The sequence below is a fragment of the Dama dama genome, chromosome 15, assembly GCF_033118175.1.
Source record: "Dama dama isolate Ldn47 chromosome 15, ASM3311817v1, whole genome shotgun sequence".
Lineage (NCBI taxonomy): Eukaryota > Metazoa > Chordata > Mammalia > Artiodactyla > Cervidae > Dama > Dama dama.
Genome location: NC_083695.1, coordinates 69,653,231 through 69,670,950, shown reverse-complemented (window position 1 = coordinate 69,670,950; position 17,720 = coordinate 69,653,231). Strand labels below are relative to the sequence as shown.

The 17,720-nt window shown below is 51.5% G+C and overlaps 1 protein-coding gene across 4 annotated transcripts in view; it reads right to left on the bottom strand.

The window, feature by feature from the left end:
• Window positions 1-214: 214 nt before the first annotated feature.
• Window positions 215-17,720, bottom strand: part of MFSD13A (major facilitator superfamily domain containing 13A) — a 32,826-nt gene continuing 15,320 nt past the window's right edge. For 2 of the 4 annotated variants that reach the window (XM_061162484.1, XM_061162483.1), the window contains exons 2-9: window positions 6,612-6,854; window positions 6,114-6,196; window positions 5,451-5,903; window positions 5,201-5,324; window positions 4,098-4,194; window positions 3,359-3,530; window positions 3,087-3,280; window positions 215-1,898 (exon numbers count right to left, since the gene is read on the bottom strand). In XM_061162484.1, coding sequence (XP_061018467.1) covers window positions 1,636-1,898; window positions 3,087-3,280; window positions 3,359-3,530; window positions 4,098-4,194; window positions 5,201-5,324; window positions 5,451-5,903; window positions 6,114-6,196; window positions 6,612-6,779 — 1,554 coding nt within the window. In that variant the 5' untranslated portion in view covers window positions 6,780-6,854 and the 3' untranslated portion in view covers window positions 215-1,635. Of the gene's footprint in view, window positions 1,899-3,086; window positions 3,281-3,358; window positions 3,531-4,097; window positions 4,195-5,200; window positions 5,325-5,450; window positions 5,904-6,113; window positions 6,197-6,611; window positions 6,855-11,599; window positions 11,815-15,116; window positions 15,232-17,720 lie in introns of those variants that run through there. The other 2 variants (XM_061162481.1, XM_061162482.1) reach the window with 2 other exon arrangements.

The following is a 17,720-nucleotide window of genomic DNA, read 5'->3' as shown; positions in this document are numbered from 1 at the left end:
GGAGGGAGGAGCTGTGGGCCCTGAGACTGGGCCTAGTCCGTCCTCTAGAGGTCACTGTTGCACCAGCCAGACCTTCACCCAAGTCCCAGCCAGTCATGTGGATGCAAAGATGCTGTTGACAAAGCCCAAAGACCAGTCAGGAACTGAGAGTCCATGCCCTGTACACATGCCCAAGCCCATGGATGAGACTCCACCTGCAATAAGAGGCCAGCTCTTCACATCTTTAAAGTCAGAAGTTTATTAAAACGCAGTTCCCAGGGTCTATGCGCAGATATTCTGATTAATCACTTCTCCATTTTAAACCTGTATACTTGAGCAGTTAGGGGTGGGAATTGCTAGGCACTTTACAAGTGTTAACCATTTGATTCTCGCAACAGCTGTAAAATGCAAGTATGTTTGTTACTCACTTTACAGATGATGAAATAGAGCCAGAGAGAGATTATGTAATTTCTCCCAAATCTGCCCTTTGTTAGCTAGAATTTGAACCCAGGCAATATAGCACTAGACTACATTCTTAACTGTGATGCAGACCTTCAAATAACCATTGGTCTAGGGCAGTGGTTCCCAATTAAGGCCAGTTTGCCTCTCAGGACACATTTGGCAATGTCTGGAGGTGCTTGGTTGTCATGACTGGGGAGAGACGCTACTGACATCTAGTAGGCAGAGGCCATCCACAATAAAGAACTCCCCAGCCCCAAATGTCTGTAGAGCCCAGACTGAGAAACACTGGCCTAAAGCCAAGGTTTCTAGTCCCAGTCACACAGTAAAGAAAAAAAAAAGTCATCTTTGGAAGATCCCAGCGACTCCAGGGTTAAGGATCTCTAGCCTAGAAGTGGCCACTCCTTGCCCACCACCTCCAGCAGTGGTACATGGGAAACACACTGGGGCTACGACCACAGGCCTGAAAGCTGTTTGGCTCCCAGGGGCCCATGAGGCCACTGGTCTGCAGGCTCTCCCCACTACCTCAGTGAACCTGATGCAGCATCCCCCTCCATCCTACCCCACTCATCTCTGAAAATGTTCTCAGGCTGCTCTTATTAAGGAATCCTGTTCTCCAACCCACCACTCCCATACACAGCATAGACTTCAGTAATGGAAATAGAAATGACCGGCTTTAATCAGTCTGTGATGAGATGAGCCTCATTGAGAGGTCATTTGGGGTTCAGGGGTGCCCTGCAGCAGCTGGGGTGTGCTACTCCAGGTGTGGCTGAAGCAGAGAATTCTGAGAGAAACCACTGGAAGGGGCAGGTAGGACTCCCAGTCCTGACCAGGCAAAAGTGGTTCCGGAGCCCACACAGGGCGCTAGCCCTGGCCAGGTAGGAGGAATGGCCTCCATACCCATAGCAATCCCATGTGACCACAGGGCAGGCCCCACCCTTCTCAGTCCTCTTCTTCCTTCTGCCCTAGAGGAGGAAGCAGGTCCCTGAGCACACACATGGCCCAGCCTTTGCCCAAGCTGGGCCAGACAGCCATGCAGAAACTTAGATCCCAGTGACACTCCAGCTCAGCCCCAAGTGCTCCCACTCTGCCATCTGTCCTCCAGGCAGGACCCCAGGGAGGCGGAAGAGCAGGACACAGGGCTGGCCCCCCCAGGGCTACAGGTAGTGTCCTCAACAGGGTGGCTTTGCACTCCCCTCACACCACCTTAATGTCCAGGGTTTGGGCCCGTGACAGGTTCTGGCGCTGGGCTTTGACCATGTGCAGGCGTCTCCCATGCAGCGTGAACTGGGACCAGGTGAAGAGCTGCAGCAGAGCACAGGTGATGGGCACCAGCACCAGCAGGTAGAAGCAGCCCTGGCGGAGTGTGGGGGCCTGTGCCGGGGGTGGAGCCGGGGGCTCTGGCCAGGGCTGAGCACTCCCCACAGGGGCCAGGGGGTGCTGCTGGAAGAGATCATGACCTAGGACAAGACAGCCCGCAGAAAGAACAGGTCAGTCCTGGCCTCCAAAGTCCACAGTGCCTCATCTCAGATGTCACATGGACACGTCCAAACCCCAACTCTCAATTCCACATCCGAACTTGCTTCTCCCCTGTTCTTCCTTGCAGAATGACACCACTATCCCCCCAGTTACCAAATTCTTCCCAGAGTCCTCAATTAGCTTCACCACTCCCCAAGAGCCAATCCTTTACCTCCCCCAACTCCAAAACACAGCCCAAACCAAACACTTCTTTTCAGCACCCAGCACCACCTGCTCCAAGCCTCCATCGCTTTTGCCACAGCCTCCCTACAGTCCACTCTCCAAAGAGCAGAGCAAACTTTAAAAAATGTAAATCAGACTAGGCCACTGCCCTACTTAAAATCTTCCCAAGAGCTGCACTGAGAATAAAATCCAAACCCTGCCCTGATTTACAGAGCCCCTCTTCACTTTTTCAGCCTCACCTCTAAACCACTCCTGAGCTTCCCCGGTGGTACAGTGGTAAAGAACCCATCTGCCAGTGCAGGAGATGCAAGAGACTGGGGTTTGATCCCTGGGTTGGGAAGATCCCCCAGAGGAGAAAATGTCAACCCAAACCATTCCTGATAACCTGGGCTCCTGTACTTTCTTTTCTGCCTGTCTGTGATTTGCTGAGATCTTTCCAGACTAAATCCTCACCCTTCAGTTCACATCCCGGGTGCCATCTCCTCAGAGTCCTTCCAGACCACACAGAGTAGCTTCTTAGCCACAATGATACTGTTACCAGTGCACTTATCTCTGCCTGCTCTTCTCTTGTTTAGCTGTATAGTGCCGACCCCACCCCACCCCAACACAGAATATAAGCTCCATGACGGCAAAGACCTTATCTGTCTTATTTTGTTCTCTCTCTCCCTAGAGGCACCTAGAATAGCACCTGGCAGAGAAGGTATCCCATATATACTTGCTGAATGAATGAATGAACTACTGAAAGAATGGAACCCAGTTCCTCTGCCCACATAGGGACAGGCAGACGAGGGGTGGCAGCCAGGGGCAGCCCAGGCCCAGACTCTGCCGTGGCTCGTTGTCATTCTCTCTGCTTCACTGGGACCCAGGTCCCAGGCTCATCAGCTGCTACACCAGGTATGCTGTGCCCCCTGGAGCCTCGAGCACCATGCCAGCCCCTGGGCCCTCACCTGTGTAGAAGCAGAGCAGCCAGGTGCCCAGCAGCGGAGCGAAGGTCTGGCCTGGCTTGGTCACCAGGGCCACCATGCCAAAGAGAAGCGCCGAGGCTGCCTGCTTGCGGTGATTGAGCACCAGGTCCTCGTCCACCAGGTCCGTGACCACCAAGGCCAACAGCTTACAGGTGCCCTCAGTGAAGACACGGTTGCTGCCGGCGAGAGAGAATGGATAAGAATGGAGGGTGGGGGGCACACGGGTGAGGGGGCGAGGGAGGGGCAGGGCCTACCTGGCAATGAAGAGGCAGAGCAGGCCGGGGTGGTCGGGGCCGGCCAACAGCATAAGCAGGCTCAGGCCCAGCTTGAGCAGGAAGAGCCCCCGCACCACGGCGTAGACACCCCAGCGCCGGCACAGGGGCAGGAAGTAGAGGTTGTTGAGGTGGGGAGCGACGTAGGAGATGCCTGGGGACGGGAACGCGGCCTGTCAGGGGCGCTGCCACAGCCTCCACAGCTGCCCACATTCTAACCATCAGAAATCAAAGTTTGCATTGATTCAACACTAACGAGGTCCAGGCGCTGTGCTAAGAGTTTCCACATCCTTTTATTTAGCCCTCGAAGCCCTTTAAGGTAAGTACTATCCCTACTTTACAGATAAATGGAGGCCCAAAGAGATTAAATAAAACACACCCAAGACCACACAGGGAAGCAGCACAGTCAAGCACGTTCCCAGGCCTGTCAGGAGAGCTGTCGGCCCTTGTGAACGAGCTACTGCGCCGCATTACCGCTAGGTGGCGTGACTACCAAGAGGACCACCACGAGGGCAGCCCTACCCACTCAAACTCACAGAAGCGCCCTCCCTCCCTCTGGAAAAGAGTGCGGGTGGCGGTGGGGGCTGGAGGTGCAGCCCCAGCGCAGACTCTGCCCTCTGCCACCTGGGCCCCAGCTGGGAGGTGGCTGTATCTGCAGTCAGTCTAGGGGTTCTGGGGTGCAAGCCTCTGTCCTTCCGGCCAGCACAAGGTACCCACTCACCCAATAGGAAGGAGCCCGTGGAGAGGGAGATGTGGTCTGACAACAGATGCTCCAGGAAGAGGGGAAAGAAGTTGCTGTTGAAGTGGCAGTGAAAGACCTGCAACCAATAGGGACACTAAGGAGGCTGGGGAGGCGGGGTGAAGGTGAGCCAGGAACAGAGGGAAAACCAACAGGGGTGGGGTGGGGGAGGCAGCAGCAGAAGCCAGAGCAGCCTCTAGTCCCATGTCCTTCAACATGGAACATACCAGGACAAAACCTAAAACCAAATTCCTATGCTTATCTATAAAAGCTAGAAGGAATGATAACATCACCATTAAAACAACTAAAAGCTTTCTCTTGTAAAACTTATCAATGCTAAAACAAGCTTAAAAACAATTTGTTTCTAAATTTCGCTGGCTTATATACTACATGTGTTCTAGGTCTGGCCTGTGGTGTTTTAAAGAGAGTCCCCAGGGACTTCCCTGGTGTTCCAGTGATTAAGACTCTATGTCCAATGCAGGGGGTGTGGTTTTGATCCCTGGTTGGGGAACTAAGATCTCACATGCCCTGCAAAAATACAATTATACTAAAGTGTTCTCAGCATCATGTGTGCTTAGTCGCTCAGTCGTGTCTGACTCTTTGGGACCCCATGAACTATAACCCATCAGGCTCCTCTGTCCATGGAATTTTCCAGGCAAGAATACTGGAGTGGGTTGCCATTTCCTACTCCAGGGGATCTTCCTGACCAAGGGATTGAACCCACGTCTCCTGTGTCTCCTGCATTGCAGGCACATCCTTTACCCACTGAGCCATCAGGGAAGCCCACATATGCCCCACAGAGTGGCCAAAAAAAAGTCCCCAAGGGAGCACCTCTCTCCTATTCTCACGTTGCAGGTGAGAACATGGCTGCCCCAAAAGAGCAAGACGGGCCTAAGATCACACAAGGAGTTAGGAGCTCAGATGCAGGGAGAATCCAGGTCTCTAACTACCCAACTTATATTCCTGCCATTCAGCCGCTCAGCCGTCCTCAGGCAAGACCAGAACTGATTTCCCAGCTTCTGGGAAGGCGGTTCCCTTGAGTGAGGCATTTGCAGCCATCCTACGAATGGGCATTGTTCCCATACCTGTACCAGATCCATGCCCACAAACCACAGGAAGTTCCGGTGGCGTGCCAGCTGCTGGAGGTACTGGCCCAAGGTGATGCTACCCACATCCTCGCCGCCCACAAGCAGCTCTTCTTCACACAGGCTATGGGGCAGAGGGGAATCAAGAACAGCTTAGGCTGGGCCAGAGCCATCCCCCACCCCAGGCAGCCATCCATCAGCCAGGAGCCCCAGCATGGCAGTCAAGCCCAGCAGAGTGCTGGCCACTCACCCGCCATTCACAGCCATGGCCGGGCACCCGGGCTCCCTGCCGGCCGCCTCAACCCGCCGCCTCAGCAGCCGTGCGGCCCCCACAAAACCCAGCCCGGAGCCAGTGGCCAGCGCCAGGCAGAAGGCGCGGAAGGAAGAAAAGTCCTCTTTGTTCCAGAAGGCGTAGGAGGCAAAGACAGACAGGGAGCCGGCTGCACTGAAGAGGGAGCAGTAGAAGTTGAGGTGGGTGCGGTCGTGGGCTGAGAGGGCCAGGTCGGCCAGCAAGGCATGATGGTGCAGGTCTACAAGCGTCAGGAAGCCGTCGTAGAGGCACAGGCACAGCAAGAACTGCAGCCCAGCAGGCGCCCAGGGCACCCAGAACGCCAGGAACGACAGAGCCAGCAGCGGCCCGTGCCAGCCCAGTGCCCGCACACGTGCCAGCACCACAGCCCTTGAGGAGAGCCCAGTGCCTGACCTGCCAGGGAGAGAGGGGGCCGTTGGGAGATGCCCTGGCAGCCCTGGCAGGCCCCACTCCCCGCCTGAACTCGGGAAATGAGAAGGCCCAGCCAACGGCTGGCAGTGGTCTCCCTTTCTTTCCCCACCCCACATACAGGCAGTGGTCCTCCAGCCCTGGGGAGGGGGAGGTGGGTGAGGACCAGTCCTGAGCCATCCCTGGGAAACAAACCGGGGTTGGGAGCTGAGGAACCGACGGTCACTCAGCCAGCCGAAGAGGGGGTCGTTGAGACTGTTCCAGAGCAGAAACACCGTCTGTGGGCAGAGGGGAGACGGGCAGGTGGGCTCCAGGCGGCCTCCTCTCCAGGGCTTTCCCCACCCCAGCCTGCTCACCACCCCTCAGAGATGATGCCAGCTCTCCTGCCTGCAAACCTGTGCTCAGGTCAGTCCCTGTGCCATAACCCACAGCCACTGCCCCCATCAAACTCCCACCATCCAGAGCACCGCTGATAAATACACGTGAATGTATTATAAATGTGCATACAGTGCCTGGCTCGCAGGACAGAGGACGGGAGAGTTGGCATAATCCCCACTGAGAGCCTCCAGCTCTACCTATTCTTGCTGAGTCTTGGTGGGCAAGCCAGCTTACCCTCTGCTCCTGGATGGGTGGGACCCTGCCCTGCCACCTGCCTGGCTCCCACCCCGGCTGACTGCCCCAGTGCTGGCCTACCTCTCCAACCCAGAAGGCAGCTTTGTCAATCTTGTACACGGAGACAAAGGTGTCCACGTAGTAAAGCAGGAACACGTTGTGCAGGACAGAGACAAAGAGGGCCAGGGAGCCATAGACCACAGCCGTGGGCAGGCCCAGCAGCCAGGCCCAGGGCCCACCCAGCCTCATGGCGGCCGGCCCAGCCTCAGCCCCAGGAGCACCGAGGCACGCTCATGGCCATGGGCAGTCTGGCCATACTTGTTCCTGGAGAAGAAGGAGCCAGTCAGCTGCAGGGATCAGAGCCAGCCCAGCTCCTAACCCCAGACCTCTGAGTCATCTCACTGGGAGAAAGTTTGCACATGAAACAAAACTAGGGAATCACCAATGGGAATCACCAGCTAAAACAATGCTGGACTACATACCACTGCTAGGGAGTAAAAGGAAACTGATAAAGGCGTGGGAAGAGAAGGCAGCCAGCCAGCAAGTGCAGAGTCAGGTCGCATGCTAGGGCATCTTCTTTCATCCATACTCTAACCTGACAGCCCTGGGCCTGGGCACACACTGTGCCTACAGTAGAATCTCGGGCAAGCTAGTTAACCCCAGCTTCAGTTTTCTCTTCTGTAAAAGGGAAAAGTGGATGATCATGGCTACTCAGAGGAATAAAAGGATTAAATGAGGTAACTCACAGAAAGTGCTCAATAAATGGTGGTGGTATCATTCTCATCTTTATAAAACCCGTCCAAAGTTTACAGCACTGTTACAATATTACAGGACAGCAACCCCAAGCTCAGAGATGGTTAAGTCATTTGCCCAAGGTCACACAGCATAAAAGTAGCATATTTGAACCCTGGCCTATCTGACTCCAAAGCCTTTTTTTTGCCACTTGACCTCCCAAATAGGATTACTGTGGGCTGCTGGGTAGAATGGAGAGACCTGCTGTGATGTCAGGTTTCACAGGGATATAAGAGTGATAAGATATGATAAGAGTCCACAACTGCCCATGCACTTTGATTCCAGAAACCCCACCTCAAGGAACTAACCCCAAGTAAACATGTACAGAGTTGTTCATGGCAGCAACATCTAAAAACAGCCAAAAGTTGGACACAGCCCAGGAACACAACAAAGGGACTGGCTCAACAAACCTGATGCTCTCCACAAAGGTCAAATACGTGGGCAGTGTCAACACACGGGAGAGAAACTCAAGGACATGTTACATGAAAGAGAGAACAAAGGACAACACACGTGCCTGCTTTGGACGAGGCCAGCTCATGCAGAGACCAGCAGGCTAGACTGACCATGGGTTTAAAAGGAAATAAAAATCCAATTCTTATTACAGCAGCGCTTCTCATACTGTAATGTGCTTCCACGTCACCTGGGGACTTGGTTCAAATGTAGATTTTTACCTCCACAGGTGTGGAGTGGAATCTGAGATTCTGCATTTCTAACAGGCTCCCAGGGGGCACCGATGCTGCTGGGCCATGACCACACTTTAAGCAGCCAGGCATTAAGTCTGTCTCTTTTTTTAGATTCCAAATTGTTGTTCTCTTTTCAGAAAAATAATCCCATGTGTGCTTGTCTGATCCCCGCCCCCAACCCCGCCAGAGGGAAGCTATGGGGGCTTTCTTCTCTCGAACACCCTGTAGCTAGTTGAATTAGCCCCAAAGAGATAGGTTCAAGTCCTAACCCCCAGCACCTGTGAGGGTGATCTTATTTGGAAAGAGCTTTACAGATATAACCACGTTAAGGTGAGGTCTGAATTGAGGTGAGCCCTAACCTAAGGACTGCTGTCCTCATAAGGAGAGGGCAATCTGGACACAGACACAAAGAAAGGGAAAACAGCCATGTGAAGATGAAGGCAGAAATCTGAGTGATGCAGCTATGAGCCAGAGAACACAAAGAATTGCAGGTAGCACAAGACGGCCAGGCGGAGGCAAGGAAGGATGCTTTCCTAGAGGCTCCCTCCAGAGGGCGCATGACCCTGCTGGTGCCCCGATGCTGGATTTCCACCCTCCAGGAACCGTGAGGTTGTTTTAAGCTACCTAGTTTGTGGTAATTTGTTTTGGCAGCCCTAAAACTTATGCACCTCCTCAGAGGCTATCTCCTCTTGAAGCCCTCATGACCCAAGCCTACCCACAGGCCTCATTTACATGTCCGCATGCTTGCACACACATATGCAGAACAGAAACTCCTGTTTCCCCATTAGAGTCAGGCCCTGGAGAACCAACACAGGCCCAGTCCCTAAGTGGTGACTTGCCCCCCACAGGCCCCATTCTTGCCCCATGAGTCCCCAGGGCTCTGCTTCCATGCCCAGCCTTCAAGGGCCTCTATAGTCCAGCCTCTTCCGGCCAGTCCAGCCCAGCTTCCCATAGACCTTCAAGCCTCCATCTTCTCTGGCTAGGCCTTTGTTCTCAAGGCCACCTGATACCAGAAGCGTCCTCCCCATCTCTTCGTCTCCATCTCACCCGTCCCTCAGGTGCCATGGCCATTAGACCTCCAACTCCTTGTCCCTCACTGTGCCTCCAGCCCTGCACACACTCTCTTGCCTGCCTGCACTCCAACCTGACAATGGAGTTAGCCAGCATGGGGCCTGTGTCCTCACCCTCTACCTCCATCTCTGGACTCAGCCACCCTTGCTGTGGTAGTGACTGGCTGGGGAGATAGAGGCTCTGCGGGGAGAACAAGGAGGGACTCTCACGGGGTCTCTCTTGGGCTCCCTGGAAGCTGAGGTGGTCACTCAAGAGGTCAGTATGCAGCCTCCCACCCCCATGCCAGCTTTGTGCCAGTCCACATGTTAGTGATGGAGGGAGGAGGAGGAGTGGCCAAAACTACCTGAATGCATGCGTGCTAAGTCACCTCAGTCGTGTCTGACTCATGAGATCCTTTGGACTGTAGCCTGCCAGGTTCCTCTGTCCATGGGGATTCTCCAGGCAAGAATACTGGAGAGGGTTGCCATGCCCTCCTCCAGGGGAATCTTCCCAACCCAGGGATTGAACCTGCATCTCTTACAACTCCTGCATTGGCAGGTGGGTTCTTTACCACCAGCACCATCTGGGAAGCCCGAACTTCCTGAAAGCAGCTAAGTCTGTGAGAATTTCTCCCTGGCCAAAAGGATCCTGCCTTGTCCGAAAGCAGGACGATATCCATGGGGCCTTTAAACCCCTGAGGAAGTATTTGGTGGGAAACATTTTTTTTCCCCACAGCCTTAATGAGGTATAACTGACATACAGTAATCTGCACAATGGAGAGATCTCTGGTGGCCTAGGGGTTAGGACTCCAGGCTTTCACTGTCATGGCCTGGTTTCAACCCCTGACTGGAGAACTGAGATCCTGCAAGCCATGTGGTACAGCCAAAAAAAAAAAGAGAGAGAGAATGGAAAAAAGAACCCTTCCCTAGATAATAATAATCTGCACATATTCAAAGTGTATAGTCTGATCAGTTTTGGCATGTGTATGCCTGTGAAACTGCCACAGTTGAGATCAGGAATATATCCATCACCCTGAAAGTTTCCTTGGCACTTTCCCAAGCAATGTAATGGAAAGAAGGCACAAGTGGAGGTCTCCAAAGGCCCAACTCTACTATTTCCTACCCATGTGACCTGTAGCAATTTGGTTAACCCCTCCATGCCTGTTTCCTGAATTGCACAATGAAGCCAACCTTCCTAAGGCTAGGGTCAGCAGTCAGTGAGAAGATACCTCGACACAGTGAGCATAGTAAGTGCAGTGAGCACCCGAACTTCACAGACTATCACTATCAAGCCTCCCAGACCGTCCATATCCACCACACCAGGATGAGGTGGGGATTAATCTAAAGGTGCTTTGCGCCTATAAAGCACAATGTATGCTTCTGCTTTTACCCTTAACTCAGATCACCTCCTCTGACTCCCCAGGGCCTTTCAGAACTCCCCTCCCTCACCTTGAAAGCCTTTGTCCAAAGAGAGTGAAGCCTCCTGGCACCCCTACCCAGATGTCCAGTGACCTGCCCTGGTTACTGGAGAAGGTGGACGCTATAGGTCCCCAGCCGCCAGCTCCCTGCACCCACACTGGGACAACAGTAGAGGAAAACCTCGAAGTGTGGTGAGATGGAAAAAGTATGACTTTTGCCATCAGAAGAGCCTGGTTTTAAATCTCAACTGCACTTCCTACTAACTGCACCCACAGGTAAGGTCTGAGCCTGTCTGAACCTTGGTTTCCTCACCTGCAAAATGAAAGTAACAGTGCTTATCTTTACAGGAATGCAGGGAGGATTGACTGGTTTGATCTCCTTGCAGTCCAAAGAACTCTCTGGAGTCTTCTCCAGTAATACAATTTGAAAGTATCAATTCTAGTCAATCCTAAAGGAAATAAACCCTGAATATCTATTGGAAGGACTGATTCTAAAGCTTCAATAATTTGGCAACCTGATGCCAAGAGCTGACTCATTGATAAAGACCCTGATGCTGGGCAAGACTAAGGGCAGGAGAAGGAGGCAAGAGAGGATGAGATGGTTGGATAACATCACAGGCTCAATGGACATGAGTTTGAGCAAACTCCGGGAGATAGTGAAGGACAGGGAAGCCTGGCGTGCTCAGTCCATGGGGTCGAAAAGAGTTGGACATGACTTAGTGACTGATCACCAACAAACAAAGGGAGTATTAGTAAGTCCCAGAGCACTGACAGAAATATGCCGAGAAACTGGCTTTTTCTTAGGCTCACTTAGATCAGAGTAAGAGCAGGGGAATATGCAGGTAATCAGGTCCTTCGTGTGGCAAGGGAGTTTGAGGGGGAAAAAAAGCACAAGAGGCAAAGTTAGAGGAGGAGGGCCTGCAAGAAGCAGGAGCATATTCAATGTTCAGGGGTACCAGAGACAAACCCATAAACCATGGACTAGATCTAGAGGCAAAGCACCCTGCCCAGGTAAGCCTTTGCCCGGGAAAGAGAGCTGCGGGAGGAGCATGCGGGGTCACTCAGCGGTTTCTATTCCAGATTGTAATGCTCCATCAGTAACTTCTTCCTCTGCTAGCCCTCCCCACCTGTTGGTGGTTTAGTTGCTAAGTTGTTTCTGCCTCTTGCAGCCCCATAGACTAGAGTCCACCAAGCTCCTCTGTTCATGGGATTTCCCAGGCAAGAGTACTGGAACGGCTTGCCACTTCCTTCTCCATGAGATCTTCCAGACCCAGGGATCAAACATGGGTCTCCTGCATTGCAGGCAGATTCTTTACCAATTGAGCCACCAGGGAAGTCCCACCTGTTAGGGAAATTAGATAAACAGTCCTGTTTAGGCTTCAGAGACAAGGCAGACCAGATCTCTGACCTTGCTTCTAACCTGCCTGGATACTGCCCTGACTATCTACTGTGAGTGGAAGTCTTGTGGCACCATAGATAAGATAGGGGACAAATCTTGAAATTGTTGAGCCCATGGAGAGGCCCTGACCAACCATGTCCCAGGCTTAACAACATTCCAAGTTTTACACCACAAAACAAACAGCATTAACATAAAACCAGAGCTGCTTTTGCTATAGACTGATGATGATATCAGTCTGCATCCAGGGATTATGAGCAGGAACTCCGAACCTCAACTTTTGAAGTCTCACCCACGGAAGTGGACCCCATGCCTGGGACCTTTTCCCAACCGGGACTCCAGATGCGCTGTGTCATGGGACTTCCCAACACTGTCTCAGTCTGGATGTTGGTCAAAATTCAACTTGGTGATGTATCCTCTGCTGGTTTTTTTCTCATTTCTTTTAATGTTAGTATATCAAAAGTAAGTTAGATAACTCTCTAATAAATACTGGTATTATTTATTCATATATAACAAGAGGCTTATTTTGTTAACAAATCCTTTGAACCTGAGACGAAAATGAAAACTTTCCACAAAACACCACCCCCAATCCACCCCCACAGAGAGCAACAGCCTTGCCTCTCTTGGGAAGGAATAGCTTGGGGCCCACACCAGCCTAGCTGTATAAGGTGACTGAGATATCCTGTAACCTGCAACCAACTCCACCCTCACCTTGACACCAGGAGAGCCTGCTGGAGGCCCCACAGCCCATCCCCCACAACGAGGGCAGGTATGGCCCCAGTTGTGCGGCCTTGAGCCAGCCACTCCCTCCCTCGGGGCCTCAGTTTCCTCATCTATAAAGTGGGGATCTAAGCCAACCTCTGAGATTGCTGTGGGGCTGAAATGCAAAAGGTATATAAAGCACCAAGCCTAGTGCCTGGCATTTAGAAGACCCTCAGTAAGATGTAACTATTCTTTTTCTTTTCCACTTCTCTGAAGTTTGGCTTTAGGAGCTTTAAAGGATTTCAGTCCCTGTCTTCTGGCAAATCCAGGATTGAAGTTGTCTTTTCAATATGAAACATTGATGCTTCTCATTGCCTGGAATGTCCTACCATCTTTCAAATTCTGTTTTGAATGCCACCTCCAACCTTAGTTCATGCTGTTCCTTTCACCTAAAACACTCTAGATGTAACTACATACCAGTTCTCAGGCATATAAGATATGCCTGGTTTTGACACCTATCATCATGTATCCTTATAACTTGTTACTATTCCTATCCTTATCTTGTAAGTAAGGAAACCAAGGCTCTGAAGGATAAGTAACTGGCCCCAAACCACAGAGCTATTAAGTGCTAGAGCCAAGATTCAAAACAGATGCTTTTGAGCAAAGAAAAAAGGAAAAACCCTCATCATTTCTCACATCACTTTGCCCATCACCCACCACAATCATTATCATATCCTGCTTATCTGAGAAAGGGCCAGTTCAGTGGCACAAACCTTCTCAAGAACACCATGTTAGATGTTCTCTCCTTTTTTCAGATCCCTTGGCTGAATCCTCTGTATCAGGATCCAAAGGTCTCCCAAACCCTCCTCCAGCCCCCAAGCTCCTTATGGGCGGGGCCAGGTCAGACCTACCCCTGATTTCTACCTCTAGCCTCCACCAGGCTCCTTCACCACATATTGGCTTTTTAATTAATACCCAGTGGGTCAATTTGCCCCTAAAAGGCTCATATGGACATCCCCAGCCCAAGAGGGAAAAAGGAGCCATAGGAGGGGTGAGACCCCCAGATCCCACTGTCCCCCTCAACTCTGCTTGATGTAGAAGCAGAGGCAACCTGGGAAAGCCTGATATGAAACATGGACAGCAAGGCCACAGGTGAACAAAGAGGAACATGATAATAACAAAATGTAACATTTATTAAGCTTTCACCATGTGCTAAGGAAAACTGATACAATATGGAAAGCAGGCTCAGGACAGAGAGACATCAGATTAGGAAGGGCTTGGAAACCACACACAAGATACTCTCCTGAGGACAACAGAAAGGGGGGTGGGGGCCACTGGGGGTGGCCGGGTGACAGAAAAAGATTTTTAGAAGGATCCCCCCGAATCTTTCAAAACTGCTCCCCTCTTCACCCCATCGGGCTCCTGGGAAATAACTAGAAAAACATAGAAACAAGAGTAGCTCCCTGATCTTTGAACCAGCCTATGGTGGGTAGGGGGCTGATAAACTTGGTAGAGGAAACAGAGAGTGCCAGACAGGGCCCCCTGGGGTGAGGGGCTTCAGAAGGACTAGAGACTGTATGAGAAGCAATTAGTATGGAGGGAAAAAAATCTACTAGAAAGCATTATTTGGAGTTGGGAGCCCTGGGTCAAGTCTGAACCTTATCACTAACTAGCTATTCACTAACTAGCTTATTCCTACATCTGCAAAGCAGAAGAAATATTCCATTCCCTGTCTGTCCCCAGGGGGTATTAAATGAATTTTAAAAATATAAAACCCTATGCAAATATTAAGGGTGTCCTTTTTTCAACAAGGTGACCTTTGAATTGTCTGCTGAGTTTCCTCTTTCACATCCCCTTTGTCCCCCTGTTGAGTCTTCCCACAACCTCTGGCAGGGCTGTTGGGGAGGCCCACCCTGGAAGGGTGCCCACTTTCCATGCAGTAACTAATGGGCCCATCCTCTTTCTTAGGCTAGGAGTCAATTTCACCTTATTGGGAGTTGGGACCATTTCCTTGGAGGGTCAGTAACTTCACCCCAAGACCACCCACCCCTTCCAAACCACAGAGGAGTCTGGGATCAACCATGGTGCTGAACCCTGTGGCGGTTCTCCAGTCTGCACGTTAAAATCACCTGAGGAGCTGCTCAATCATACCAAGGCCCAAGCCTCACTCCCGACCAATTAAATAAATTGGAATCTCTAGAGATGGGGCCCAGCATCGGTGTTCTTTTAAAGCTCCGCTATAGGTTCTACTGCATCACCAGGATTAGAGGCCATTATGTTAATGAAATGGATCCTGGCCCGAAGCAGCCGGCGACTCTAGGGAGTCCCCTCTGCAAGAATTCCATCCTTACCTCTTGAGCCCAAGCTTTTCCCACCCAAGCACTTTTCTCAGCCCACAACCAGGTCACCTCAGGAACCCCGAAAGGCAGCCCCGAGCACTCCCAGAGCAGACAGCACCCCCGTCCCCCTCGGTGCGTCCTTCGTGTCTGACTGGCCCCCAGTCCGGCCCGCCGCCCGCCAGCCCCGGCCGCCGGACAGCCGCTCACCGCAATTGTGGCACGCGAAGCCTAATCCCAAGGCTGCCGGGAGCCAGGTGACAGTCAGTGCGCCTGCGCGCGGGCCGCGGGTAGCTTCTCCAGCCTCTTCTTCCGCCCCTACCCAGCGATTGGCTCCGCGCGGCTCCTGGGACCGCAGTTTAGGCAGGTGCTGGAGCCCGAGGCTGCCGCCGCCATATTTGTTATGGGCCTTTGCCCTTAGGGATCAAGCAGAGGATGTGCACGCTAGCAAAAAACGGGGCAGGTTGCCTGAATTCCTGACTCTCACCTCCACGAAGTCTTAATGTCACTTCAGTTCAAGTAAACTGTTTTTCTGAGAGCTTCCCGTCCTCTCCACCCTCCCTTACTATTAATTCGGAGAATCAAGAGAGCTCAGTGCCTTCCTTCAAGCCTTGTGATGTGACTGGATGCACAGCTGAGACAGATGAGGAGAGGACGGGGGCACGACCTGGGACTCCCTGAAGCTGGACTGTGAGCCAAGAGTGGACACGCCCACCTTGAGCTGCTGTGGACACCAGGATTCAGGTCACACGCACCAGACCCTGAGAGAGCAACCAAGCGGCCCTGCCTGCTTATACTGTTAATAGTAACAGTATATTTATACTGTTTATTTATACAGTAACATATATAATAGTATGGGCTTCCCCGGGTGGCGCTAGCGGTAAAGGACCCGTCTGCCAATGCGGAAGACTGAAGACACGCGGGTTCGATCCCTGGGTGGGGAAGGTTCCCTGAAGGAGGGCATGACAACCCACTCCAGTCTTCTTGTCTGGAGAACCCCGTGAACCTGGTGGGCTACAGTCCATGGGGTCTCACAGAGTTGGACACAAGTGAAGTGACTTAGCACGCATGCACACAATAGTAAACTATAAGGCTATTGAGCTCTTAGAATGTGCCCTGTGCTGTGTTAAACACTCTATATGCATTATCTTGTTGAGTCCTTGCTGGGAGCCAACACACGAGACCCTACCCCTAAAAAGGCCATGAGGGAGAAAACCTGACGGGCAAGGCAGATCAGGTTTTCAGGGGCTTCGAAAAGGCCAGCTCACGAGATCCCACCCATGACAAGGTCACGAGGAGAAAGCCTGACAGGCAAGGCAGATCAGGTTTTCAGGGATTTCGAAAAGCTGCCCCCGGCGCTCACCTTAAAGATGATATCTGTCTTTCTGATGCCTGCCTCAATGGACTACTCCCTAATTTCTGTGACACAAGCAGAAGGCCTTCCCTGATCTCTTCCCAAATAAGAATCAATTTAGAACTTTAATCAATAAGTTTCCCAGGTGGTGGTATTTTATGAGATTATCCAGGGTGAAAGGAGTGTTTTAATTTAAACTCCTTTGCTGGTAGTTTGTTAGCCAAATGCATTTATGCCCTTGGTCCTAATATGCATGATTGCTTATAATATCCTAATCATAAAATAGCATAAAGAACCTGATTATATAAAAGCCCTAATAGACATAGAGCCTTTTTAAGGGGTAAAGGAGTCCTATTAGAAAACATAAGAAAAATTATTCTATAGGTGGTTATTGGGTTGAGATTTGCGTGCTGTGTTTTGCTTTTAATGTGCTAAGGTAGTGTTATAGAAACCATTGTAAATATAGTTTAAGATCTAGAGAAATAAGGACTTAGCCCTAGTGTGGTAACAATGAGATGGTTGTTAATTGTCAGCCAGGAGTGCTAGGCAGAGGCTGCCTCACTGAAGCCGCAGAGTCTGTATGGGGTAAACTTCTTAGATAAATGCAACTGACAACTTTTGCAGAAGGATTAATTTTTGTATTAACAAGGATACAGTTCTACTCTGTACTATTTCCCTGAGACTGCTACCATTCAGTTAAGGTCACCATAAAAACGGAAAACAGGTTTACATTCACCTGACCTGCATAAAATGTTAATGGCCCCAAGGCCAGAAGATCATGTGCTAAGAATTACTATAGAATTAGAAAGCAAAAAACATCCTGCTTTTCCTAAAAAACAAAATGATGTAATACTAATCCTGTGTAATCATGAGTAAGCATCTTGTACCTTGAAAACGTTCTGTGAAAGGGTATAAAACCGGTTGTCAAAAAGTAAAACACAGACTTGGCCCTATCAAGGCTGGTCTCACGTGTCTTCTCCCTCTCCCTCTCCCTCTCTCCCTCTCTCCCTCTCTCCCTCTCTCCCTCTCTCCCTCTCTCCCTCTCTCCCTCCTCTCTCCCTCTCTCCCTCTCCCTCTCCCTCTCCGACACCGTTCATCCTGAGGGTATCCCATGGATCCTGCCGAGGCTCCCTCTCTCCCTCTCTCCCTCTCTCCCTCTCTCCCTCTCTCCCTCTCTCCCTCTCTCCCTCTCTCCCTCTCCCTCTCCCTCTCCCTCTCCGACACCGTTCATCCTGAGGGTATCCCATGGATCCTGCCGAGGCTCCCTCTCTCCCTCTCTCCCTCTCTCCCTCTCTCCCTCTCTCCCTCTCTCCCTCTCCCTCTCCGACACCGTTCATCCTGAGGGTATCCCATGGATCCTGCCGAGGCTGGATCCCGGCAACTCATCAATTGTCATCCCTGAGAGGTAGGTCCTATTATCCCATTTTACAGATGAGGAAACTGAGGTGGGGAGAGATTCA